Source organism: Natator depressus, chromosome 9 (assembly GCF_965152275.1).
Source record: "Natator depressus isolate rNatDep1 chromosome 9, rNatDep2.hap1, whole genome shotgun sequence".
Classification (NCBI taxonomy): domain Eukaryota; kingdom Metazoa; phylum Chordata; order Testudines; family Cheloniidae; genus Natator; species Natator depressus.
In genome coordinates, this window is record NC_134242.1 from 86,355,537 (window position 1) to 86,383,489 (window position 27,953).

General features: G+C 39.1%; 1 protein-coding gene across 9 annotated transcripts in view; it reads left to right on the forward strand.

Moving 5' to 3' along the window:
• TENM1 (teneurin transmembrane protein 1) overlaps nucleotides 1-27,953 on the forward strand; it is a 1,396,333-nt gene that overhangs the window by 1,153,847 nt on the left and 214,533 nt on the right. For 7 of the 9 annotated variants that reach the window (XM_074962522.1, XM_074962525.1, XM_074962521.1 and 4 more), the window contains 2 exons: nucleotides 10,969-11,209; nucleotides 26,787-26,879. In XM_074962522.1, coding sequence (XP_074818623.1) covers nucleotides 10,969-11,209; nucleotides 26,787-26,879 — 334 coding nt within the window. The remainder of the gene's footprint in view (nucleotides 1-10,968; nucleotides 11,210-26,786; nucleotides 26,880-27,953) is intronic. The other 2 variants (XM_074962526.1, XM_074962527.1) reach the window with 1 other exon arrangement.

The following is a 27,953-nucleotide window of genomic DNA, read 5'->3' on the forward strand; positions in this document are numbered from 1 at the left end:
CTGCTTTAGTACCAAACAGTTCTTTGGCCTTTCGCTCAAAAAATGAACATTGCCTATCCTTATAGATGTCATGCTTTGTAACTAAATATCTCTGTAATTTGGAGGGTTTCAAACATTCTTTGGACAGTACTTGTGCACAAATTACACACTGTGGTTGAGGTATATCTCCACTTCCACAACAAATAAACCGAAATTCAAATACCTATCTTTGTATTTCCTAAATTTTGCAAGGTTAATAATGGCTTTATGTTTCTTACTCACCTCACCTCCTTGGTGTTCTTCAGCCATTACGGTGGTTGAATTTGTTGAAGGAACTTCATTATCATCGCTCTGTGGGTTTTGTGGTTTTGAAGCTGATGGTTGAATTAAAAATGTATCCACATCTGATATTTTATTGTTTATGTTTATAACAATTTTCCCTGTGCTGTGTAACTTGTCCTGCTCCCACTGAAATAGCTCCTTTACACCAGGTAAATGAAGATACATAACGTGCAAGGCTGCCATTAGTCTCACTGGTGTCTAACAAAGGAGTGAGCCCTCACATGCTGGTCTCTGGGGGGTGGAGCTGATGCTAACGCCAGGGTGTGGGCTTGGGCTTCAGCTCCCTGGTGGGGGAGGGGGCATAGGGGCTGGAACTAGGGGTGATGAGGGTGTGGCAGCACTCCCTGGCTTGAAGTGGTTTCCATTATATACAGGGTTTACAGTTTGATTCAATGGCTCTCAGCACCCCCACTATAAAAACTGTTCCAGCACCCCTGGTGGCGGGGCTTGAGACATCAGGGCCGTGGCTCACAGCTTCAGCCCTACAAGGGCACCGGGGCTCAGGGCTCCAGGGTTTAGCCCTGCAGCTCCCAGCTGTAGCCCGCTGGGGACACCGGGGCTCAGGGCTCCAGGCTTCAGTCTGCGGCTTCCAGCTTTGGTCCCATGGAGTTGCTGAGGCTTAGGGCTTTCATCCCAAAAAGGATGCCGGGGCTCAGGGCTCCAGGTTTCAGTCTGCAGCTTCCGGCTTTGGCTCCATGGAGGTTGCTGAGGCTTGGGGCTTTCATCCCACAAGGGATGCCGCGGCTCAGGGCTCCAGGCTTCAGCACCACAGCTCCCAGTTTTAGCCCTGGGGCTCAGGGCTGTAGCCCCATGGGGGTCACTGTGGACCCCTGAAACCAACTCGTGGCCCCTCAGGGAGCCTCAGCGCAGATCCTCAGGTGAGAACCACTGCACTATGCTATACGCTAGCAGTCACCACTGGTGGAAGTCATTGTCCATGACAATGACTGACCCGATCACCCACAATTAATCTTGCGAGTAAACAGTCCCTCCTCTGACATCTCAGTCAGAAACTGACCAAAATTACCTTTCCCCTTCTTTCCCACACTCTATAAATACTAAATCAGGCCAACAGATACAACAAGCAGCTGCTTGGCCTGCCAAGTAAACCTTTGATAGCCACCCATCAAACCAGTGTTGGATGTCCAGATTAAACATATAACCAATGTCTGACAGAATCACTTTTTCAGAGCAGAACCTCCCTGGCAATCATATGTACCTCCTGAATGGCTCCCAGATGTCACCACCATGATTATAATGCCTTTTCATTTCTCAATTTACATTTTTCCTTGACCTGTCTGCCACAATCACCAAGGAGGATCCCTTTTGTATCTGCTGTAGCAGCATATTGAACCACACTATTTTGGTCTCCAACGTCTTAAACTGGCCTCCGTTTGGGAGAAGTTGGTATGTGCGCCTATTTCTGCCATCACTTTGCCCACAAGTTTGAGGCTGAAAAAGCCAAGTAGGGGAACTCTATTTTAATAGCTGTCTAATTAAATTACACAGATGTGACCATTTCAGTATCTTATAAAATAGAACTTTAAAGTCAATATCATATAAAGAGTGAATTGATATTTAGAAAATGTAGATACAAATTGTACAAAGCAAAGCTATAATTCTAATGATAATACAGCAGAAGTTTAAAAAGAAGTATTATAGATCACCCAAACAAAAATTCTGCATGTGCTCTAGTTATTCCCTCCTCTTTTCAAGTGTTTATTTTATGTAAACAGGCACTGATGTAATTGTATCTTTGGGTGTTACCATATGGTAAAATTAAAACTTTCATGGTATCATACATGGTGTTATTTTTAGGGCCCTACCAAATTCACGGCCATGAAAAACATGTCACGGACCGTGAAATCTGGTCTCCCTCTGTGAAATCTGGTCTTTTTTGTGCTTTTAGACTATACTATACAGATTTCACTGATTAGACAAGCGTTTCTCAAATTGGGGATCCTGACCCAAAAGAGAGTTGCAGGGGGGTTGCAAGGTTATTTTAAGGGGGGGTCACAGTATTGCCACCCTTACTTCTGCACTGCCTTCAGAGCTGGGCGGCTGGAGAGCGGTGGCTGCTGACTGGGAGCCCAGCTCTGCAGGCAGCAGTGCAGAAGTAAGGGTGGCAATCCCATACCATGCTATCCTTGCTTCTGCACTGCTGACAGCAACAGCTCTGCCTTCAAGGAGCTACAGCACAACCTGCACAACCTTCTATGAGATCTAGGTCTTACTGCCTGGAAGATTCCACGTAGTCTCTCCCTCGTTGATGTAAAGGAACATTTTGAAGTTATAAGAGTGTTAGAGATATCTTCTGATAAAGATCTTTGTTTAACATCTATCCAACCATCATTAGTAGCAACCACTGCAGGAATGTCTCAGCATAAAGTCATATGCATGCTTAAGTGTTGGAAAGATTGGGGCCAAAGAACACCACTCATTTTTTTTAAATGACACAAAGTTGAAAATCGTTATAGTGTTGTAGTCTTTCAAGTGAAAATAATGGGTCAAATTCTGTGCTCAGGTTATCCACTGAAGTAGTTACTCCAAAAGGAAATTTAGCCAGTATACTCTGAAATTTAAAATAATCTGATCTTGAGTCTCTGAGTACTGTTCCCAGTTGGCATTGAAGTCAATGGGAAACAAAGGCCATTAGTATTTAAGAGGAGGTATACAGTAACAAACAGGATTGAGCCCATACTCACAAAGCATTTCCTTCAGAAAAAAATATTTTTTGACTGAAGTCTTGTTATGGTGCTGTAACTTCTACCCCACCATTCTGTTTTAGACTGGTATTCTGCATGAAATGGATATACTTTTATACAAGCTAATTGGTGAACCTTACACATCTCAGTCATTTAGAGATTATGGTATGCAGTTTAGCATTTTATATTGTAAAGGTCCTGAAGAAAGGGAGGCATTGTACAGTATTTATAATTTAGAAATCCTTAACATCTTAATAGCTTGTACACGGGACACATTCTTCACATTACACAGCTAGAGCAATGGTCATCATAAAAGCCGGTTATGCTTTAAAATGAGAATTAAACTGCAACCTGCATTTTACAACCATCATATTTCATTTGTAAATATGGTTAGACTTTAATATTTTGAAGAAAAACAGCATGAATGAATTTTTCAGTAATATTAGGAAAGGGTTACCATTCTTATTTTTCCAAATCTACTTGTGTTAAAATGGTGCACAAATTAAATTAGAAGCTGTTAAGATGTACCCTCTAGCTTGTGAGGGGTACAAGTGAATACTCGTAGTACATTTGCCACTAAGAATTAAAAGAAAACATTTAATGGGGTATGTATGAACATAGTGAACTGAATTTATAATTGAAGTAGATCATTACTTTGATGATATATTATTACAGTATTTCTCAATATTTTACATTCATTGATATTATTGAGAATAACAATAGAATATTGTCCCATGTTATTCAATTGTAATGCAATTGTAAAGTATTGCATTTGTAGGACACACTAAATGACATTTGTAGGATTCTTCTTTCTTTCAAAAAGAAATGGGTATGAAATTATATATGTGAGTCTTTAGATGCTGTACGTTTGTGAGATATCTTTTAATTAAGAGTTTACAAACTTCCAGTTGTCTTATAAATTTGTTTTAATTTTGCATAGAACTGCGTATTCTTTTGTAGACGTCCTTTGAGATGGAGCTCTGTGCTTCATACTCAAAAAGTTTGACATTGTAGTAGGACTAGGAAAAAACAAAAAAAAACCCTACAAAAGCAAGGTATTTCATGTTTAAGATGGAAAGCAAAAAATGTTAAGATGTATAAGAAAAGAAATAGAAAATAATATTGAAAATATTATAATGTCAATATATAAATCAATTGTATGACCCCATTTGGAGTACTAGGTTTTGTTCTGCTCATCCTATCCCAAAAACAATATAGCAGAAATAGAAGGGGTTCAGATATGAGCAACATATAATTAAGGGCTTTTAGGGTCACAGGGCATATACACATAAACATGCAGACCATTTCTTGTAAAATGTACTCTCATAGAATGGTAGAACTTCAGTGGAAATTAAGATTATGAGAACTTAATAAGATCAGGCCTAAATACAGCAACAAGCAGTGCTACAATACTGTTTGTCTCCAGCACATGTTTAATTGTTATTTTGTCATCTTAGGCCCTGATCCTGAATGAGATGCCTCCATCTTATTGCAGGTTCAGGGACTTGAACTATAAGCTTCTCCTAGCCTTACACTTTGATATTCATCTTTGTTGTCCTTGCTATACCTGATCTTTTTCAATTCTTCATTACATGCCTTTCTGAGCTGTGTGCAGTGCTGTGGTTGGGGTCTTTCTAGCCAAGTACGCAATGACTCCAACATCTCCTCATCGTACTCTTTCATATTTATCCATTCCAGTGTTTTTGTTTTCATAAATAAGATTTCAGTGATGCTCATTTATCTACACTTGATAAACTATTGCAGCTCTGATTCTAACTGAGCAGTTTTAACACCCAGGGAACTCTTAAATAGAAAACTAAATTCTCAGAACATATGTTATTATTTAATTAAATAATGGATTCCAAGTTAATTCAAATTCAACCAGTACATATTTGGTGAAGAAATATAGCAATAAATAATGAATTTAGGTTCTGGAAAGAATTAAAATACTTACAAAGCACTACAGATTAAATGCAAAACTTTTAAGGTTCATTACTTTTCAATATATTCTCTTTGACATACTTCAGTGGGTAGCAATACAGGCTACTGTTCCCTTGTCACTAAATGATACAACAGCTCAATTAATAGAATAGAATCATAGAAGATTAGGGTTAGAAGAGACCTCAGGAGGTCAACTAGTCAAACCTCAATTAAATCATCCCAGCCAGGGCTTTGTCAAGCTGGGCCTTAAAAACCTCTAAGGATGGAGATTCCACCACCTCCCTAGGTAACCCATTCCAGTGCTTCACCACCCTCCTAGTGAAATAGTTTTTCCTCATATCCAACCTAGACCTCCCCAACTGCAACTTGAGACCATTACTCCTCGTTCTGTCATCTGCTACCACTGAGAACAGCCGAGCTCCATCCTCTTTGGAACCCCCCCTTCAGATAGTTGAAGGCTGCTATCAAATCACTCCTCACTCCTCTCTTCTGCAGACTAAATAAGCCCAGTTCCCTTAGCCTCTCCTCATAAGTCATGTGCCCCGGCCCCATAAGCATTTTCGTTACCCTCCGCTGGACTCTCTCCAATTTGTCCACATCCTTTCTGTACTGGGGGGCCCAAAATTGGATGCAATACTCCAGGTGTGGCCTCACCAGTGCCCAATAGAGGGGAATAATCACTTCCCTCGATCTGCTGGCAATGCTCCTACTAATGCAGCCCAATATGCCGCTAGCTATCTTGGCAACAAGGGCACACTGTTGACTCATATCCAGCTTCTCGTCCACTGTAATCCCCACGTCCTTTTCTGCAGAAATGCTGCTTAGCCAGTCGGTCCCCATCCTGTAGCAGTGCATAGGATTCTTCCATCCTAAGTGCAGGACTCTGCACTTGTCTTTGTTGAACCTAATCAGATTTCTTTTGGCCCATTTCTGGTTTTATGGATGGAAAATGGATAATGAAATATCCATCAAAAGTGCCATGAAAATAGTTCTGCCAAAGTCCTAGTGTAACAATGATAGACCCTGGTCGTTGTTGGGCAGGATCAAACCTGAGACCTCTGAAGCTAAATGCGTGAGCCTCTACTGCATGAGCTAAAAGCCATATGGTTGTTAGCTAATGCTGTAGAGCAAACCCATTAATCTCTCTCTCTAAATAGTCTCGGTGCCACTAGATAGGACAGAGCACCACACCCAAGAGGTGTGTGAGTTACACTAACTGTGCTCAGAAATAATTTTCAATCAATAATGAACTATGTATGGAATAGCTTTCTGTGATGTTCTTGAGGGGAGGAGGAGTAGTCTCTTGAGCTTACTGGATCATCTTTTTACAAACCCTCTTACAAATTGAAAAAAGATCACGGTGCTTTCTCTTTTTGGTTGACTTTTACCCCAATCTCAGTACTTACGCATCTTCCCTTTCAGAGATTACTTTTAATTTTAAGGCTTCGGAAGAGGAAATATTTTGCTTTTAGATTATACCAGATTTTACCAAGGGTCAGGTGATTTCAGGGAATTTCCCCAAGGGGTATACTCCCTCTGATATACTGGGGTATACTCTACAGGATTTTGTGTAAACAGGTAAACAAATAAATGCTACGGTCCCTCATCCTTCCTCTCTGCAAGCACATGTAATCCTGGTATGTGAGATTTATCAGAAGATGAGGAGGAAATTCTTTATAGAGCTTCTTGATTAAATATTGGGAGCTCATCACTGTTACAATTTTACAATGTTCAACCATTATAATAGGAGGGAATTGAGGTTGGCAAGCAGGTTGTTCAGAATATTACTCCATTCACAGTCCAAATGTACCATAAAAATGACAGTATATTATGAAAATCTATACTACTAAAACAATGCCACGTTTGAAAACCTTTGCCCTGTCAAAACTACAAACCCTACAACCAACTTACAACCCAAGTAAAGGACAGTGATATTTTAAAAGGGGATCTACTACCCCTGAAACAAGATAAAAAATCAGTAACATGCTCTATGATCTTCTCCATCATCTCTTTTGCTTTGCTTTACAACATCAAGATCAACTACCTGAATCACTAGGCAGAAGTTAAGAATCCATGTTTTTAAAGGCTCTTTATTCCTCCCTTTCCTTTCTCCATAACAATTTAGCTATATGGCCTCTGATTATAGGTATATTTTCATGTGATATTAACCAAGTGCCTTCCAGTAGGATTGATCCAAACCAAAGTAAAAACATCCACCCCAACCCAGAACCCAAACTCTGTTTTAAAAAAAAGAATCCTATGAGATGTTATCTTCAAAGAAGCAGAATTATGAGGAAATATTTTTTCCTTCTTTAACATACTATCATCACAGGATTCTTACTCTTGGAGAGTAAGTAGCTCAAAGGATATCTCCAAATAAAATCTGAATGAATTACCACTGCAGTAAGCAAAGCAAGAATGCCTAACACAAAGCAACATGAAAATGTTTATTTTTTTGTATAGCAAGAAGGTATAAGATACAGTACCTCCAAAAGACAACAAAGAGGTGTTAAAACAAGCATAGCCTCAAAGGAACATTCTCAGAAAACAGATTTCTTTTCCTGAATTTGTCCTCCTGAAATGAGAGAAATTCTGAGAAATAAACTTTTTGGGGATATAGAGCTTGGACACCCCATATCTGAAATGGGTTTTTCCATCACTAGTCACCCTACAGGGGCAGGGCAGGATTTGCTGGCAGATTTGAAATACCTCTTTCTGTATCACATGGTACTGCACAATTGAGGCCACAGACCATTTTCCTGAACTTGGACACTACTTTAGGTTTTTTCACGGGGAACATGATCTGAGCCTAAGTATTGTAACCGAGAATTTTAGGGTGAGGACATATTTTGTAGTTATGTTTTTAGGTGAACAGTAACTTCTGTCAGGCTAATAAATATATTGAAAACTAATTATATACCGTATTTGCATTTCATAGATAGACTTTTTGATTTCCTAAGAAATTAAAATATCTGAACAGTAGTCCATCAGTAACAATTAAAGAGCAAAGACAGGTATTGCAATGAATAGATATCATTATGTGAAGAATAACAGGAGGATACAACTTCACAGGTAAGCTAATTCCCATATCAGACCCACACACTTTAGGTGCTTGTTGGTTTTAGACAAATTTCCATTCATAATTTTACTTCTGAGGTATTTAAATGATTTTGTATGAAGTTAGTTTGCACAGTCTACTGTGTATTTAGAGCTCTAAGGAATCATTGGTATGCAGATTTAGACACAAACATTTTTTTATCACAAGCAACATTTTTCTGTGATATAAAAATAAAGTTAATGAGATGTAGACTTAGTCTCAAAGTAAGTAAAATAAAAATAACTTCAGCAAATTAGAAACAGTCTGTAAAAAACTAATTAGAAATTCAAGGCCAGATTTTCAGCTCAAGTCAATGAAATTGCAGCAGTTACACCAGCTGAGGCTCTATTCCTAAATCTCTCTCTCTCTCTCTCTCTCACCTCCTCCCCCACCTACCACTTAGATTGTGAATCAGGGTTTTATATGATATAGTCACACAAAAGGCTGACAAGTATAGTGTTTAATCTCCTTCTACCCACAGCAGTAAAGTGGAATCCCCCAGGGAATATAGTGCACATGTAAATTTTGAGTACTAATATTGTCGGGGCGAATTCTTCCCATCTTCCATAGGTACAAAGGCATCATGGCCAGCAGAAATGGGCAGTACCATTGCACAAACATAGACAGGATTCAGGGTCCACATAGCATAAAATTTACATGTGGCATAGAACAAACTGAGCTCTATGACAGATATCTGTGTGCCAGTACAGGAAGTAGGTAGTAGTGAGGCAAAAGGAGAAGTAGTAGGGCTGGAGGATGCATTACTATGTGGATCAATGTTCCCTCTAATTTTTTACATCCATGTGCAGAATGAATTTTGTTACGTGCACCAATATGGAGGTGAATTCTGGGAATCATCAGAATTCCATCCCAAGTAGCCTTGCTAGAATGAGATACTGGTATATTAAAAAAACAAACAAACAAACAAAAAACCTTGGAAACAACAACGAAAAGAAGTTACTGTATAACAAACACATACAACATACATTTCATATTCACAGGCAATGCCACAAGCATTGAGCCTGCAGAGGAATTGCATATTGAAACAGAGAATTTAAATTGGGCTGTCTGGGGAGAGTGAGAGCAGCTGTGGGATTGGGTTAGCATAGGGAGGGGACAGAGCAGCAGAAGCAGTTGGGGCAGTTGAAGAGAGGTGCTTGTTTGGGCTCCACTGGAAATCAGTAACTGTTATTTTTCTCTGTTGGCAATGGAGGTTTCTCAGTCAGTATGAGGCAATCCCCTCAAAGTCAATTTCTGGCCTGTGCCCCACCGTCTGAGAAACCTTACACTAGAAGTGACTGTGAAGTTGGCCGTGAGAAAGAAAGTAGACTGCAGAACTTCCCACTGCAGGAGGAAGTTAAACTGGTTGGATCACTGCTGCCTGATGACTGTCCCTAGGGTCATTATAACTGCTTCATACCAGCTCCTGCCATTTCCAGTCCTAATCTGCTTGCGATCATGCAAACTGAAATTTGCAAAAGATTCTATCTTGTGGGTGGGAATGTGTAACATGGAGGTAAAATCTTTGCCATAGGAGGTGCATTGCCCTTGGCGCATGTGTGTATAAGACAGGCTCTTAGAATGGGACATTTGAGGGTCTAAAAGCCCTGAGAGCTCTTCCCTTTCCTTCCCTTTCCTTTCCTTTCTGAAGAACACTTGGAAACTCTCCATACCAGTCAGAGTGACTGTATGTGTACAAGTGTGTATGAAAATAGGATGCAAAAGCTGGCAGGTTTCATTGGGGTAAATATGATGCAAACACAAAGACTTAAGTCCTCAAAGCTTAAGGGTTAGTAATGTATTACTTAAAAGTTAGTTACACTCTGTGGAAGGGTGAGAAGTTTCCTGGCAGCAGAAATGCTAGCAAATGTGAGCCACCAATTTAGGGGCTGGCGGTCTTTCATGTCAATAGCACCACAGTTCACTGGCAGCAACGTATTCAGATTTTGTCAGCTATTTGTTAGTAAACCAATAGCTACAGCAATCCTTAAAAAGTAATGGTAGCATCTTCACACTGTCTCTGAGGGATTTCCTTGCTCAGCTGCTCATAATTTTCCCCCTGGCTCTCTTGCTCCTGCATAATAGATTTTGGAGTCTTAGTGTCTCCAGGTGCTTAGTGTCTTCAAGGTAGCAGCAGCAGGAGGACACTCCTAAGTTGTCTTGGGCAATAACAGTACTAGCAAGTAACAGAACAGTGATTATGCAAACCCAACAGCCTTTCCTTAAGGCTCCTACTAAGAGCTTCATTCACTTTACAGTCTGGTCTGATGATGACTGCCAGCTCCTCTGCTTTTAAATACCACAGAATCTTCTCTCCAGGTGTGTGTCATCATTGCCTCACTGATAGTCTCTGCTAGAACTTTTTCTCAGGCCTAACTGACAAATACATTAACGTAGTAGTGTAAATCTGTTAACCTTATTTCATGGGAGATGTTTATTACTTCATGGTTTTGAAGAGGGCTGATTGAATCATTCTCTGTTTTGATTTGAAGTGCAGGATGTTTATTCTTGTAACCTGTCTGTTTCTTTCACAGGTATTTTCCTAAATGGGATTTACAGCTGATGAAATCAGATGCTTTCTGTGCTGTAACTCAATGTCATTCTGATTTATTTGTTAAAAAAAATGCTATGACAAATTACGTGAGTGCTACTTCATTTATTTTAACCACTGCAGCACTGAAGAATTGACATACAAATTCAAATCTGTGAATATTCTTTATTTCATAAGAGGATTTTAAATGAATTCATATGTTACAATAACATTTTACAGACCGACTGAAATTAAACCTCTACTACACCATACTGTAATCCTGTTAAATATAATACCATGCTTTTCTGATTGCTGTTTAAAATAGTAACTCTATGGATTTGTTTGTCTTGTCTTTCTGGTTTGCTTTTTTTTAGATATACCGGGCAGCCCACGTAACCAGTTCACATTCAGACCACTCCCACCCCCTCCACCACCACCACATGCATGCACCTGCAGCAGAAAACCACCTCCAACAGCAGATTCTCTTCAGAAAAGATCAATGACAACCCGCAGTCAGCCCAGTCCAGCTGCTCAAACCCCTCCAACCAGTATGCAAGATTCCGTACATCTCCATAACAGCTGGGTCTTGAATAGTAATATACCATTGGAGACAAGGTATATATAAACGGAGCCTACTATTCTTAAGAGTTTAAAAAGGGGGGGGGGGTCTGAGGGTGAGATGAAAAAATAATAGGAGTGAGAGAAAGAATGGCTGTGTCGTTCAGGACACACAAAGCTTTTTGACGTGAAGCATTATCATCATCATGTTATTAGTTAACCTGTATCATTAATGCTCAGAAAAGCACATTTTGAAAAGTGTTGCGGGAGGGGTAATTGAACTCCAAAGATGTGTTCAAGAAGTGTGCATTCTGTGCTTATTAGTTGTAAATTTGCATACACACATCTGTGCACCTATGCAGCCTCATCTTATGTGGCAGGAGGCATTTTGCCTTAGAAGCATCAAAGAAACTCCGCATGAAGGCCATGCCTCAGGGAATCTCTGCACTCCATAGGATCTGAAAGCATTCAGCCTGCAGTCTTTGGCCTCCTGATAAACCCCAGGTGTGAAACAATACCCAAGAAATTATCATTGTACATAAACATCCAGGATGTTTTCAGATACGTATAAGCAAAAGAAAGCCAAAATGGCTTGAGGTTTCAGAAATGATTATAGAATCAACATTGCATTCAGTTGATGATCTGAGGCCTGATTATGAAAGCCTTATTGCCTCAAAAAAACAAATATTGAAGTCAAGGATTGAGCTTTGGATAATTTACTTGAATAATAGTCTGCAAAATGATAATCTGAATAAAATACCTTTCCAATTCGGAAAGAATCTATAATGTAGGGAGACAAATTCTGTCTCCTGAGGTGACTATCCTTGAATATCCTTGACTTTTTCGGTTGAAAGCTGTTATTGTAATCTGAACAGCTAATTTTATAGGCCATTAATCAGAGCTGTGCCATTCAAGTTTTTCCAATTTTCAAACATTCAAGTCCTGTCTAGTTATCAACCTCAAACTTGGGCCATTTTATAGACCTTTTGAGTAAATTAGTTACTGAGTTTTGCACAAGCTTCTCCTTCCCCACATGGAACATTGTGGGTCTGAACCTGAGTAGTCTTGGCTGGTGCTTGCATTTGGTTTTCAGGTTTGTTCAAAACACCAACTGTTCAGTTTTCCCCACATGTCCTGAAATTGATGAATTTCACACAAATGTAACACTAACTATTTAATATAACGGGTACTTTCACAAAAGCATTTTCCCTTTCAAACATACATGTGCACTTACTTAACTATTATCCGAGGGAAAAATTTGGTGGTCTTGCAATGAGATGAAATTGTTTTGGCTTGACTCAGAACAAAATATGCAACATACTTCTTTATATAATTTGGCTGCTACAATATACCAGTGTCGCTTTGAATAAGTTACTCCCTTCTGAAAGGGTGTAAATTTGATATGAAAGGAGGAGCTGATTTAATTGTGATCATTATTATTTTCTGAGTTAAGACTTTGGTATGTTATTTGCTTGAAAAATGAATGCCAGGCAAGGAATCCAGGGGTATGTCAACTCCATCAAATGAATGCACAACTTAAATTTTTGGTCAGAAAATGAGTATTTTAAAATTGATACATAATATGGTCCCCGTGATATATTTCTGATGCTTCCATCTGAAATTTACATTTAACCATGTTTGCTCAGATTTCACCCACATACTTCCTATAACCAGGCAAGATATCATCTTTAAATTATGTGTGAAGTCCTTAGCAGAATTTCATAATGTAGGGTCTTATATAAAAGCTGAGGCCAGAAAAAGCATCTTTGGTTTACTCTGAAGTAATTCAAGAGTAAGAAGTCGAGGAAAAACTGCAGAAAATGGTTGGAGCACGTACCTTCAAAATATGTACATTTCAAGTACTCAGAACATGTACCAGTAACTTTCCAATCTAATTCCATTACTGTGTAGATAATAATTTTAAAAAATTCAAAATACAATAGATGGTTGGAATCAGAATTTCTGATTACATTATTTTCAGGATGAAAGATCTCCAGTGGTTTCTATGATGCAAGGACTGGTATTTAACTAATATTTCACTGTTATTATATTGCCTATTGGCCTGATCCAGTGCCCCATGAACACAATGGGAACTCTTACATTGACTTCAACAGGCACTGATCAGGTTTTATGTAGCCTTCCTATGTCATAATAGCTCATTGTTTCCTCTCCAGACTTCCCTATTTGGGGGCAGATCTTTGGTAATTTAACTGTGCTCCCTTTTGAACCCCCTTCATTTTCAGTGATTTTCATTAATTTTACAGACTTAAATTGGCTATGAAATATTCCCATCAATGGTATTATACAGTCTAAGTGTAAGTGATTGATTGGTTAATGGATGACCATGCCATGCTCTGTGTTGGAGATTCATGATGGAGAACAACCTGTGGACTCCTTTTCCTTGAGTGGCAGAGTCTGGGGGCTTTCCACATTCAACACTCCCAGCCCAAGGTGTTGGTTGTGGCTGTCTTCGTTGATTTCCAGTGTCCTCTGATGGCTGCAACATCTTAGGAACCTCTTGGTGGCTGCACAGCTATTTTCTAGAATTAATCTGGAATTATTTGGGGACAAAAATATGTCCATGAATGAAGTTGTAAGTTATAGCTCCATGGTCACCAGACAGAAAAGGCCTAGAGCGCACAAGACAGCATTAGAGAAAAGAGATACTTGCTTTTTCCCCTTCACGATGGGGTGATCAGATGGGACAAGAAAATGAAATGGTTAAATCTCCAGGTTCTCCCCCCACTCACACATACACTACAATTGAAAATAGTCTTAGAAGATACAAGTAATATGGCAATGGTGGCTGTATTTCAGTGCTAAATCTTTCTTGTATGATAGTACTCAAATCTACCTAATATGCATAAGCAGATTTTTTTAGAACATTTGCAATTGAAGAGTAGATTTAGAGACATTAATTTATGCCCTACCTTAATAACTGGAAAAAAATCAGAATGCACATGTTCATTGCTTACATCCAATAATATCTCAGGTTAATCCTTAAACCTCACCAGGGTTTGCACAATCTAGCTATAGCCACATAGATTTAGAGATATTTTTTTTTCATACAGGAAAAGACTTCCGAGAACTAATCATGTGGCCTATAAATCCTGTTTACTACAGATAATCAGAAATGGAGCAAGCTTCTCAGCCTACCCATAGTGGCAGATATGTAATATTTCACATTTACATGAAGGAAAATTCCATAATTCTAAAAATATATTTACTGTATTGAGATTAGAAACATACTCTTATGTAATTAGATTTTGAAGATCCATATTGAATTGAAAAGGTCAGACCTAAAAGAGTGGGTAATGAAACAGTATATTTTAGAATTGCTTCTATATTGTAACACATTGTATTTATTATATCTTATATAACAAGGTAAAACAGAAATTCTACTAATACTTCTTGCTTCTGACTAAGGTTTAATAATAATGAATTAATCCTCACTACATCCGCATGCATGGATGAGTTGTCATCTCAGTTTCCTGGATGGATAGATTGAGGCACAGACAGATGAAGTGACTTCCCCAAGTTCACATAAGATGTCTTTGGCAGAGGCAGAAATGGAGTTCAGAACTGCCAGGTCCCATTCCTTAATAACAAGACAGTTCCTTCTCCTGTATTAATTAATATGATAGGGAACTGTTTTCCCCAACCATGAGCCATTTTGCATTAAAATAAACTCAAAAGAAAAAAAAAGTAAAGTACATATAGGACTCTTTAGTGGAGGAGGTATGAGAGAAGCTGCTGACAAAGAAATAGGAGGAAAAGTGAATCTGCAAAGGGTCCAGAAGGTTGGACTGACAATTGACTGCGTATAGCCATCCAAGAGAGTGATATATGTGCATATACACAATTGCATAATATGTGTTCACATACAGTACTGAGAACAACTTATTTACTATTAAAATGACTTATGAACATGCATTAATTTCATTGCAACACATAGATCATAATTTGTAAATATTATCAACAAAAGTCTGCAAAGATCTCGCATAACATAAAACACAGGTACCATTAATTCTCTTTTTTAGCACCATAATATTATTGGCATCTTACATAATTGATTTTTCTCCCCCAGGATAAAATAAGCACAATCTATTGCCTATTCCCTTCCTTCCCTCTAAAATTATGTTTTTCAGGATTCATAGATACTTTGCTCTAATCTTTCAAATCTTCTGATTTACAGTGCCATATATTGTCATTAACTTTGACAGCCCCATCTGAATGTGGCTTACTGCTTTTTATAGGGTACATTTTAAACTCAGACAACTCAGTAAAGCATATTTCCCCTCTCTTCTGTGCCCTCTTATATCAATATTATTGTAAGTATTCCACTTCTTGCTGTGTTTTCCTTGTACTTCACTATTCCTTTATTTCAGTCAGCTCCAATGTAAGATGGAAAAATGGCATTTTAAAATGTTGCTTCTAACTGTAATACTAATCTTAGTCCTTTTTGTGTTATGCTATGGTGCTCTTTTCGTGGATAAGTCAGATCAAGCTTTGGATGTGCTTATTTTGAGTACAACTTTGCACATGTTTTCTAAAAGACTAGATTCACAATAACTTTCATTAATTTGCTGTTAAAAGCAACAAACCTTTTTTAACTTTGATTTCCCCCCAAAGTGTTTATTTTCATTTCTGTATTTTGGACTAAAGTGTTTTACATGTTTGCTTATTCCTTCATTTTTATTAACTTTCATTCTAGTTCCTCTAACCCATTTAGCATGTTAGCAATAAGATGCTGAGTGGACTGAAATCTGCTTCAGTGTACTGTCTATGCCCAAGGTACTGTGGCAAAAAAAACTTCATTTAAGTAGCCTGGGCATCCTGGTAATAACCCCTCTAAAGAGGGCATTGTGGTATCAGGCCATGAACCTGAGATTCAGTTATCATTAATTCATATACTTAACTTAAAAATGTTAGAAAAATAGGGGAGGCACTTCGGGTTCAAGCCACCTATGATTTTTAGCTATTATCTAATTAGCAATACATCTAAGCAATAAAGTTTGGATTTGGTTCTAAACTCTCCAAATGTGGGGATTCTTTGAGGAGAGGGTTGGACTAGACGACCTCCTGAGGTCTCTTTCAACCCTAATCATCTCTGATTCTATGTTGGGCTCTAATGCTTGTCTACATGGAGAGACCTAGTGCATAGCAGCTAGGATGTGAATCTGCAGCGAACTGGTCTGCCACGCACTAAGTCACCATGTGGACCCTGCTACTGTGCGCTAAAAGTTTTCAAGCAAGGTCCACATGGTGACTTAGTGTGCGGCAAGCTGGTGCACTGTAGAATACACTCTTAACTTGCTATGCTCTAACTGACCATGTAGTCAAGCCCCATCTCTATACGGAACCAATGCTCAGAAACATTGTAGGATCCATAAACTTCTGTTTTTCTAAGGATACCATCTTGTTTATGATGGAGTCTACTTACACTGGAAATCTTATGACTATCACTTACCAGGATGTTTTTTAATTATGATTATACTGCCACCTTCTTATTTAAGGATATACATAAACAAACAGAATTTGCCCTAATCAGAGGAGCACATATGTGGCTGCCTAAACCCTAGAAAGCTGTCTGTGGTCTCGGTGGCCAGGTTAAGCTGGACTAGTGTTCAAGGCTGAAATCAAGAAATCTCTATTCCATACTTGAAAATTGCAGAATTGTTGGGGAGAGGAAAACCTAGTGTGCCTTTTTATCCTTGATCACTGGACGTGAGCAGGGTATGGATCCTGCCTCTGATAGCCAGTGAGATGGTCCCAAAATAAAAGGGTTGCTTTTGTCATCTCCCAAGTGTACACTGATTGTTGCTTCAGGAGGAAAGAATCTAGCTTGTTGAAGTCCCATTACTACTGTTTGCCTGAGTTCTGTTCTTTAGTTCAGCCAAGGTCGTAACAATTTTAAAAACTCTGCTGTGGTTGACTGGCTGTCATGCAGACAGGGTAGAACCACTTCTTTCAAACACTTGGAAATCCACTGTTGCTGAGTCTTATTGGGTGGAACCACTGCTGACCCTGTAAGTAAAGGAACAGGTTTGGATGGTTGCATAAAGTGAAAATAAAAATCACACAGCCTTCTCCAGGGCAAGTGGAGCAGCGTATGGGGGAGCTGTAGAGTACTCATGAATCAACAGATAGGGAAACAATTACCATTTAGACAATAGCCTTAGTTAATAAATTATTTGTAAAAGAAGCCTACTCTTGAGTTAATTTTAACTTACTCTTTATTATTCTGAAAATAAATGTAGAGTGATTTCATTTCTTATGAGCTTTCTTTTAAACCACATTGTTCAATATCTGTTACTGTGACATGTCTCTTGTATTTTGTCATTTTCTGTCTAATTAAACAATAAATCTAACCTCCCTAGAGATTATATTTAAAAGAAAAGTCATGACAAGGGTTAGAAACTCATTCTGAAAGTGCCATGTATTGTCACTGTGCAGAAGAGAGGATCTGAAAACTTCACATTTCTGAATTGTTAAAAAAAATGTAAGGCTGTAAATTTGACCCTGAATTTAAAATAAAATAGCTTTAAATACAATCCTCAATTTAGCAATGCAGGAACAAACCTTGTATTATGGAAATAAAAATATAAAAATTTGTCATCTACAATGAGATACAATTTTAATGTCTCCCACTATGGCACTTGAGGTTCCTTCTTCTCTTGCATAATTTAGAACCCAGTCACTATGGATGAAAACATTTTAAATTGTTCATATACTCCACAGCAATTTTTCTTTGGGAGAGGGTCAAGTTGCAGCTCCACTGGAACACCATGATAAATATTTTGGATGTATAGGTATTTTAATCCTTTCTGAATCTAACATCATATTCTAGGTTATGTCCCCTCATTAATTAATTTAATGTAATGCATATAAAGTAAGAAACCAGGGAAAAAATATGCAGTTTTGTATAATAGCTAGTGGCCCAGTAGGCCTGGCAGCCTTCCATAAAGCATGACAACCTCATTTGCTAAAATAGAAACAAACAAAATGAATTATTTTAGATGGGAAAAGAGTGATGCCAGATTAAATCCAGAGGGTTTGAATTGGTTTGGAGAACAGGAGCATCACATAGAGAGGCTCACAGTATAGATAGGCAAAATTTCCTTTTCCTATGTCCACACTGTTTGATATAGCTTGGGGCAGTAGGATGATTTGGAAGTGATTCCCAGAAAATATGTAGCCCCTTGAAATATTTGGAAAGTAAAATGCTATTTAGCTACATGCTGCGGTGTATCCCTTGCAAGCATAGTTATCTGTAAGTGAAATTTGCAACAGTTACATTGCAGCATGGCTGTTGGCTGTACCTTTGAGTATGTGGATGTTTGGGGGCCTATCTAGGAGTATTTTGGACTTGGCCCCTCTCAAGTATTAGTGGATTCTAACTGTTAAAATGTTCATTTATTTACAGACTGAACTACAACAGTTGTGTAGTTTATGAGGCAGAGATTTTAATGGCCTATTCCAACTCTTGTTGAAGTCAATCGAAAGACTGCCATTGACTTCAGAGTGAGGGTTAGATCAGGGCTTAAATCAAGTGGTGAAGATAGGGTGACTTAGGGTATGTCTACACTGGCAAGTTTCTGCGCAACAAGTTATACCACTTTTATTAAAGCGCTGGAATTAAACCACTGTTGAATGTCCACACTGTGCTCCTTGTGATGGATGAGCGCATCCACATTAGCAGCTCTTGCAATGCCTCATGGGGCAGGCACAGTGTCACATGATGCAGGTTTCCCAATCCCACTGTTCCATGTGCATCCTACTACATTGCCAGCTGCTTTCAACTGAAATGGGGGTTGTGGGGGAGAGTGTGTGGCAGGAGGGGGTATATGGGGTGGGAGAGACAGTGTGTTTTGGGGGACAGCGAGTGTGTCAACATGCTGTCTTGTAAGTTCAGCCAGTGGCAGGAAGCAACCCCCAGTCCTGAGGCAGGGGGAGAGGGAAACCCGACATCAGCCCCCGTCTCCCTCCCCAGCTCTCTGCACAGCAATCTCTCTCTCTCTCTCACACATGCATGCACGCACCCCTGCTTCTGTGTTCAATAGCATGAGCATTCCACATTAATGGTTTGCTTTGTGTCCCAGAGCACATCAGCACAGCATACAGGGCCTGTCAAAAAACGGAGCTTTGAAAGGGAAGGGGCGCATGTCTCCAGGGCAGCCGAGTTCAAAACAATGAGCAGAGTGGCCACTTGAGGGATTATGGGACACTTCCGGAGGCCAACTGATTGCTTTCTGTGCTGTAATGTGTTTACACTGCCAATACAGCGCTGGAGCCTCTGTGCTTTAAGGCTTATGACTCTCATTGAGGTGGGTTTTTTGCAGCACTGCAACTGAGGAGTTTCTGCGCACTAAGTGGCTTGGCAGTGTCTACACCTCGGGAGTTGCACCGCAGAAAGCTGCTTTACTGCGCAGGAACTTGCCAACATAGACAAGACCTAAATTATCAAGGCTACTCAGGAATGGCCGACTCCAGCTACTTTTGAAGCCAAAAAACTCACTTTCATTAACTTTAACGATAATTGGATCGGTCCCTTGGTAAGTGACAGACCTGGAATTAGAACTCAGAAGTTCTTGACCCCCAGTCTCATGCTGACTTTACTATGTCATATAGGCAAATGCAGCCTGTTGATGTAAACGGGCAAAGCAATAAGTTAATCTCTCTAGAGGTGAAGATTAAAAATGGAATATGAAAAAATTTGAAATTCCAGCTTCTAGATAGATATGATTTTCTCACTGCTTACCAGGTATTGATCAATCTAACTACAGTATAAGCATTACAATATACTCAATTAGAAGCATAACATAAAGGCCTTACTAAACTGAAAATCTTCACACCCTGCTAAAATGTTACAATAGTTTTACTCAAAATATAGATACACTATGCAACATTTTCAAAGTTGCCTTTGCCTCAACTCTGCTTATTTAAACTACATTTTTAGGCAGCAAACTTTAGATTCTTACATTTTGGCATGATCAAAACATCAAAGTAATGCAGACATGGAAACAGTGAGATACATACATCATAGTATGGTTGAATTTGGAGGCTGAAACTTTATTAAAACTATTAACCGATGGGGAATCACTTACAAGACCACCTTCAGGACTTTCTAGTGCAGATTTCAACTGGGCAGCAATGGCTCTGGGTTCTACAAACCTGAGGGTTGGTATGAGGACAATACCCCCTCTGTACTATCAAGCCAAACCAGGGACCCTGGCTGGAAGCCCAAGTCCCAGCCCATTCCTCTCTTCCACACAGGAGGTAGGAGAGATGAGATATGGGAAGCCACATGGTATGTGACACATGGGGGCATGCTCCCACAGCATATACTGCTGTGCTCAGGGCCTGTGCCAAGCAGCCCGTAGGGTTACTTGGAACTGCCACTGGATTCTTTTTTAAACCATCCACTGCACTGAAACCTGGCAATATTATGATGAATGTAATGTATAAACCACAGAAAATCATTTTAGAATAGAAACACATAAATTGCTTTAACAGTAGTAATCTATTGTCAAATACTATTATAATAAAACACACACTGACTTCTCATAGAATCCCAGGGTTGGAAGGGACCTCAGGAGGTCATCTAGTCTAACCGCCTGCTCAAAGCAGGACCAATCCCCAATTTTTGCCCCAGATCCCAAATGGCCCCCTCACGGATTAAACTCACAACCCTGGGTTTAGCAGGCCAATGCTCAAACCACTTGGCTGCTTCTTCACTATATGGCCAATGAAGGCTATAAAAAAGACTTTGACTTAATATTGTATTTCTGACACTGCCATTATTAGAGCCTATTCTTGATTGATTTTCACTCTTTGTCCTGCATTTATATAATTGTTGTCCCAGATTTCTGTGTCAGAGTCTTGAGGTGCGGTTACAGAAAAACAGAAAAAGCTTGCATAGGCTGTCAGAAATTCAAACACATGTATCAGAAGCACATTGCTCTTTGTTGTATTTTATAATACAGCGATAAATGGGTAACACAAAAGACTCTTTACACACCCTATCATATCCGCAGGTTTACAGGGCAAAATTTTAAAAGAATATGTAAAGATAAATATAAAAGGAAACATTTTCATAAGAGCAATTTAAGAGACTAGTCCAATTTGAAAGACCTATGTTTTGCATGCAGGTGTGTTCCTAACAGATTATACAATTGCATCATGGACATTTAAAAATTATCTCACTTGTGTATGTAAAAATAATATCAGATTAAGTGACAAATTAGAGAAAGCTTTGCATGACCACTTGTTCCCTTCCCCTTCATCTATATGCATCCTTGCTCCAGCAGTATTTGCGCATAATAAGACAGAATGGGGAACAGTGCTGCAAGGGATATAATTCAGGGTAGCATCTGGTCCTGTGCTTTTAAAAATGAGTCATATCCCATTTTTCACTTGTATTTGTTTTTTGTAAGAGAGTGGGTTTCATTATGTTTTTGCTATAGTTTAGGTTTGTTGTTGGTACATGGTATAGCACCATTGGTATCCCCCTGTTGGGGGTAGAGAAGTGCTTTCCAAGCCAAGAGCTGTATTCTGGGTAGCCTCTCTACAAGGACTTGCCAGAATGTTATTGAAGAGTGCAATCCATGCTTCTTCTTTGTGCCCCTGCAGTGGTGGCTGTCTGAAAAGAGGCAGGTAACTATATCTACATCTATACTTCGCGCTCAGGGTGTGATTCCCAGCTTGCATAGACATAGTCATGATTTCTGTCATCAAGTTAGCATGCTAAAAATAGTAGCATGGCCACAGGATATTTGTGCCAAAATACAAGGTCTTTTGTGATATAGGCAAATATCTGTTAGGAACTAATATGGCAGCAAATCCATTTTTACTGGTGATTTATTGTAAAGCCAGGTGTATTTCAACTATATTCTGTTTAGGTTCTTGTGCTGCTCCTATATCAGTGATATCTAGAAACCACTATGGAAATCTAAATTCAGGTTTCTAACCTCAAAGATTATGTCTGCACTACAAGCTAGGGGTGAGATTCCCAGCTTATGTAGACGTACACTTATTGAGTTAGCATGATAAAAATAGAAGTATAGCCATGGTAGCACAGGCTAGCCCCTTCACCCAAGTACATACCCCCAGGATTCAGGTGGGTTTGCTCTAGGGATAGCTAGCCCATGCCTCTGCTCACAGCTGCCTGTACTACAGCAGCTACACCGTTAGTTGAGTGTGGTAGCTCGATGAGACCTAGCATGAGTCTGTCTACACGAGCTGGGAATCAGATCCCTACCTGAAAGTATAGACGGAACCCGTGAGTCCATGGCTCTGCCTTTAATCCATTCTAACCAGAACAGAAGGGCAAGTATACTGGGACCTCTCCAAATCTGCTGTAGCTGCCACTCTAACGTGCTTTAGGGGAACCTCAAGAAGGTATTCTGACAGGGTCAGAGAGGATTCCACCTTGTAAGCTCAGCAGCTGTGCACCCCCACATCTCCTTCACCACTCTCGGTGGCACCTAGCTCAGAATTACTGTGACAACCACGGTTACATTTGGAGATACGATTAGATGACTGAGTTGAAAATGAATTGTAATGCTTAGATGACCAAACCCAGGACTTACCAGATGTGTTATTATTCAGACATTCAGTAGTTTGTTTTGCTATTGTGCAATTTCAATTTCTTGAAATTGAAAATATGTGCAAGTTCAGTTGTGTGCCCATTTAATTGTGCAGTTGACTTTTATATTTCATATGTGCAACGCAGATTAATCTTATGGACATTTTAGTGTTTCTCTTGCATTCCTATTTTCTCCAGCTTTACCAGTGGAATGTTTTCAACGCTGCCCTTTACCTTGTTTTTTCTCTTACAAAAATTAGTCATTTTAATGGAAATGAGAGAGAGAATGTTTTAAATAGAAAAATGAACATAGAGACTTTAAAACCTGGATATTTCAACCTAGGACTCGGGGTAAGTAGCTAACTGCCAGCCCCACTCTTTACATCTGGAAGTGATTCAATGTCCTTTACTTAATCCAGGCCATTGCTGGGAAAACAAGGTCAGAAAGAAAAGGAGTACTTGTGGCACCTTAGAGACTAACAAATTTATTTGAGCATAAGCTTTCGTGAGCTACAGCTCACTCTCAAATAAATTTGTTAGTCTCTAAGGTGCCACAAGTACTCCTTTTCTTTTTGCGGATACAGACTAACGCGGCTGCTACTCTGAAAGGTCAGAAAGAAATTTTCTCAGCAGGTTAGATATAAAAAAAGGGTAGTTATGTGTTGTTAACCTGGTTACTGTAGCAGTATTTTATTACTATCATAAGGGTAATTATTATTGGATTACTCTGTATGGGTCTCCAAAAACATTGCCAAAATATAATATGATACTATTGTTTGCTTTGTTTTGAATTTTCACTGGTATTTTTGATTCAAGAGCATGAAGTGAAAATTGCATGCAAAAGGTTGGTGGCCACATTTTCTAAAGTAAATCAGAAATGGACAAAGATGTCCCTGAAATCCAAACACATTCAAATTATAGTTGTGGTAATTACTGATAATTGTTATGATGCTAGCACACAGAATCCTTAATGTTGATCAGGGCCTCATTGTGCAGGATGCTATAACGCTTACGGGCAGACATGGTCCTATCCCAAAGAGCTAAGATGAGTTACATAAAATTAGTGGAAGAGCGAGATAATCATATATATTTATGTGTATCTGATTTTAATATCCATATAAATATGTTTGCTTCTTTAGGGTTGCAATTGCATAAATGTAGCCTTTCCCTAACTGTCTTTGACATTGGTTCAGATTCAAAACCAGAAGGGTATTAAAACCTCTCAAGCGTTTGCCAGATTATTGGCAGTGTCAAATCAGACACCGAACCCTACCCTTGATTTTCCACACATCCAGACCCTAATCCCTAACCTGAAGCTAATTCAGATCTAGATCCAAACAGTCATCTCTAAAGTAATACGAGGAATATTTTCATTCATGTGAAAATTTCTCCTATGTCCCATAAGAGACAACCTTTAAAACAGAACTCCTATCCAATGTCTCTTCCAATATTATAAAGAATATCATTTTAAGGAAAGGAGTGTCCTTCATTATGGTCCTCTGAAATGAATTATGGATATCAGGGCCAGTCTTAGGTTTTGCAAGACCCTATAAGAAATAATACGTGGACTACCTAGCTACCTCCTCCCTTATATCCACATACTCCATTCATCTCTGTATAGTCACAACATTCCAATACCCACCTCTTGCCTCATGCATCACCTCTCATGCTGTGGCAAATCTCCCCACCACATTTATGAAGACTAGTGACTCCTTAAATGCAGCATGCATTCAAGAGGTAGAGTAAAAGTGTACATTTCAGGGCAGCGATTGGCAGTTACAAAATTCTGTCTGTTGTGGGCCACTGGCACAAGAGTCAGACAGGACCAGGAAAGGGAATCAAGCATTGTGCTTTGCCTGGCAGTCACATTTGTACATCAGGTACAGCAACATATAGAAGTTGCACAGGACTTAGGCTGCTACTGCAGGTGAGCCCCCCAAAAGCATGTAAAAGAACATCACAATAAATAGATGTGTAAATCCCATTAACTGCTTTTCTTTATCATTTTTCATTAACTTACAGTGCATTTTTTGTTTGAGCTTCACCCTCCTGGATTTATGTGCAGTTCCTCTGTGATGTGAACCTGAGGCTGAGAAATTTTAGTTGAATGCAAGAAAAGTTAGATAGGCCACAGGAAATTGTTTCATTTGCTAGAAGGGAAAGAAGTTTTTCAAGTTCATGTTTTATACAGTGAAATAATTACTGAGCAGTGACTATCTTCCTTTGTTTCTTGGAATCAGCGTAATGTTTCTTGGAATCATTCTTGGAATGTTTTCTTGGAATCAGGTTAATGTTATTAAATGATTTATATTTCACAAACAGATTGTCTTATATTGCATTTTTGAGTGAGAGAATATTATCTCCGTTTTACAGATTTTTTGACACTTTGACACATGAACATTTAAAACTTTCCTGTTTACTATCAGGTGGTTCCATCAGTCATGTTTATAATTTTTCTCAATTTCCTTGCATTCTGGAGTCTTTTAAAAATGTCTTGCCTTTACTATTAGAAGGCAATACATACAAAGCTGTATTTACATTAAAAACCTTGGACTACAGTTGTTAACATTTTGCTCTGTACATAGAGCCCAATTTTATAGAATTGATAGCAACATTTTAGTATGTCCTAAAGTCCTTTGGGGAGAAGCAGTGTACTTAGACAGATGAGTAGTCATCTAAGTTTATGAGAACATAGATACAGTCTAGCATTGCAAATTTGTCTTTATGCTTCCGCTATTTTTCAGATACTATGAAAACGTGTTTATGTACTCGTTATACTCCCCTAAACATGGAATGTATAAACTGTTACAATTTGTAACATTTTCTTGATATGGCTAAATGCAGTGCCTTGCATAATGACAGGTTTCAGAGTAACAGCCGTGTTAGTCTGTATTCGCAAAAAGAAAAGGAGTACTTGTGGCACCTAAGTGAGCTGTAGCTCACGAAAGCTTATGCTCAGATAAATTGGTTAGTCTCTAAGGTGCCACAAGTACTCCTTTTCTCTTTGCAAATACAGACTAACACGGCTGTTACTCTGAAACCTGCCATTTTCTTGATAGTACATCATTGGTAGATCACTTTTAAGGTAGCATTACATCCTAATCTAAGTTGCAGTGGTGTATTAACGCCTCGGCCGACAAGGCCTAAGCCTAGGGTGGCAGATTTGCAGGGGCAGCAAATTTATAATACCAGCCAGAGGCTGCTTCCCCCGGTGCCGGTTCGCACCCTCCATCCCCAGCCCCACCCCTATTCCCCTCCCCCTCCCTGCCCCTATTGGTCCCCTTCCCCAAATCCCCGCCCCGGCCCTGCCTCCTCTCCTGAGCGCAGCGCGTTCCCCCCTCTTCCTCCCTCCTTCGTGAAGCTGTTTAGTGCACAAGCACTGGCAGGGAGCGGGGGGAAGCAGGACCCGGCAGCGCGCTCAGGGGAGGAGGCCAAGGCAGAGGCGGAGCAGAGGTGAGCTGCTGGTGGCGGGAAGGCAATTATTTCAGGTTCTAGGGGCAGCAAAATCATTAATCCGCCACTGCTTAGTTGTATAATAATAAACTACAGCTACATAAACTCTCCTAACTGCATATATAGACCTCTGTCTATCTTAAGGGATGTGAGTTGAATTTAGCTCAAATGTAGTTTAATTCAAATACTGTTCTTGTATTACACAAAATATATTCTGTACTTTGAAATATTTTGCCATCAAGCTATGAACCAACATTTTAAAATCCTTTTAAAGAGAATGAAATTATGCTGGCTATTGATTACTAGACCATTACAGCCTTAGGAATAGCTTTCAGTTCAGCATTTCCTTGCCTTTTCCTCTGATCTTTTTGAACTATGTACCATATAGAGCAATCAATATTGCATATATTAGACCATTTACATTAACTCTCAAAATCGAATAGGTCTCCATTTTTAAAGGAAATAACAATTTCGTCTCATTGTATCCAAAAATTATAAACCAATTAAAGAAATATTGACTTGGGAAAACAAACAAGAATTTATTATTATCCTTTTTCCTTATTTCACATTGTGGTCCCGATCCTGCTCCCATAGAAGTGAGTGGGAGTTTTGCTGGCCCTCGGCTGTGGAATTCCCTTCCACCAGAAATCAGGATGACCACGTATCTTGCCACCTACCAAGTGAAAAGTAAGACCCACATCTTTGCAAAAGCCTTTTCACCATAACAACTCAAAGAATGGCCTGGTATCATTACCCTAAAGATAAGTGAAAGAAATATTCCGCCCAAAATAATTATGCATAGTCTAATATGAGGGAAGGAGAAGAATATAGTTCTACAGGTGGTTTGATGTCTTATGTAATGTTATTGGTACCCAGAGACTGCAGTGGTGTGATGCCTGAGAGATAGACTATGTAGGCAAATGCAGGATATAAGTAAGGCTCCTACTGTAGACCAAAACAAATTTCCTGATATATTGCTGAGGTGTCCAATCCAAAGCCAGATGAAATCTTTACATTGACTTCAGTGGGCCTTGGATGAGGCCCTTGATAAAAAGCTAAGTCTTAATTTGAACTTGAAATCCCAAAACAGACCATTAAAAATAGTATACTAAATGTAGTAATGGAGCTATTTGATTTTTCTCTGACGTGACAAGCAAAGTGTTAAGTCCTAAAATGTATGTGCTGTTTTCTATGCAATGTAAATGGTAGAAATATGGATAAATTCTCTTTAGATGATATACAACATTCTTTAATCTACACAAATCAAATATTTTATATAACATTATTGTATTCAGTAATTCAGAGAATTACTATCAGTTAAGTAAGGTGGTGGATAAAGGTCAAACTCAAAATATTTGTTGTGAAATTATATGCACAACATATTGTGAAATGTGAGTGCATAATAAAGAAATCCTAAATGTGTACGAATAGGCTGAGCAGAAAAGTAACATGAGATGCTCATATGTAAGCACCAAATTCTGTAACCCTTATTCATGTTAAACAGTGCCCATGCATGTGAGTAATCCCACTGAAGACTTGGATGAGTAAGTGCTACTCAATATAAGTAAGGGTTTCAGAATCTGGCTTTGTGGATCATCAAAAGATCCCCTAATGTGGATGACAAAAAAATTTAATGTGAGAATTTATATTCTGATTTACTCTTCTATAGAAGAGATTTGAGCACAAAGGCCTTTAAAAGCTTAAACTGTTCTACCCTTTATTTTGTATGATCTAGCATCTTTGAGAATTTTAACCTTTCCT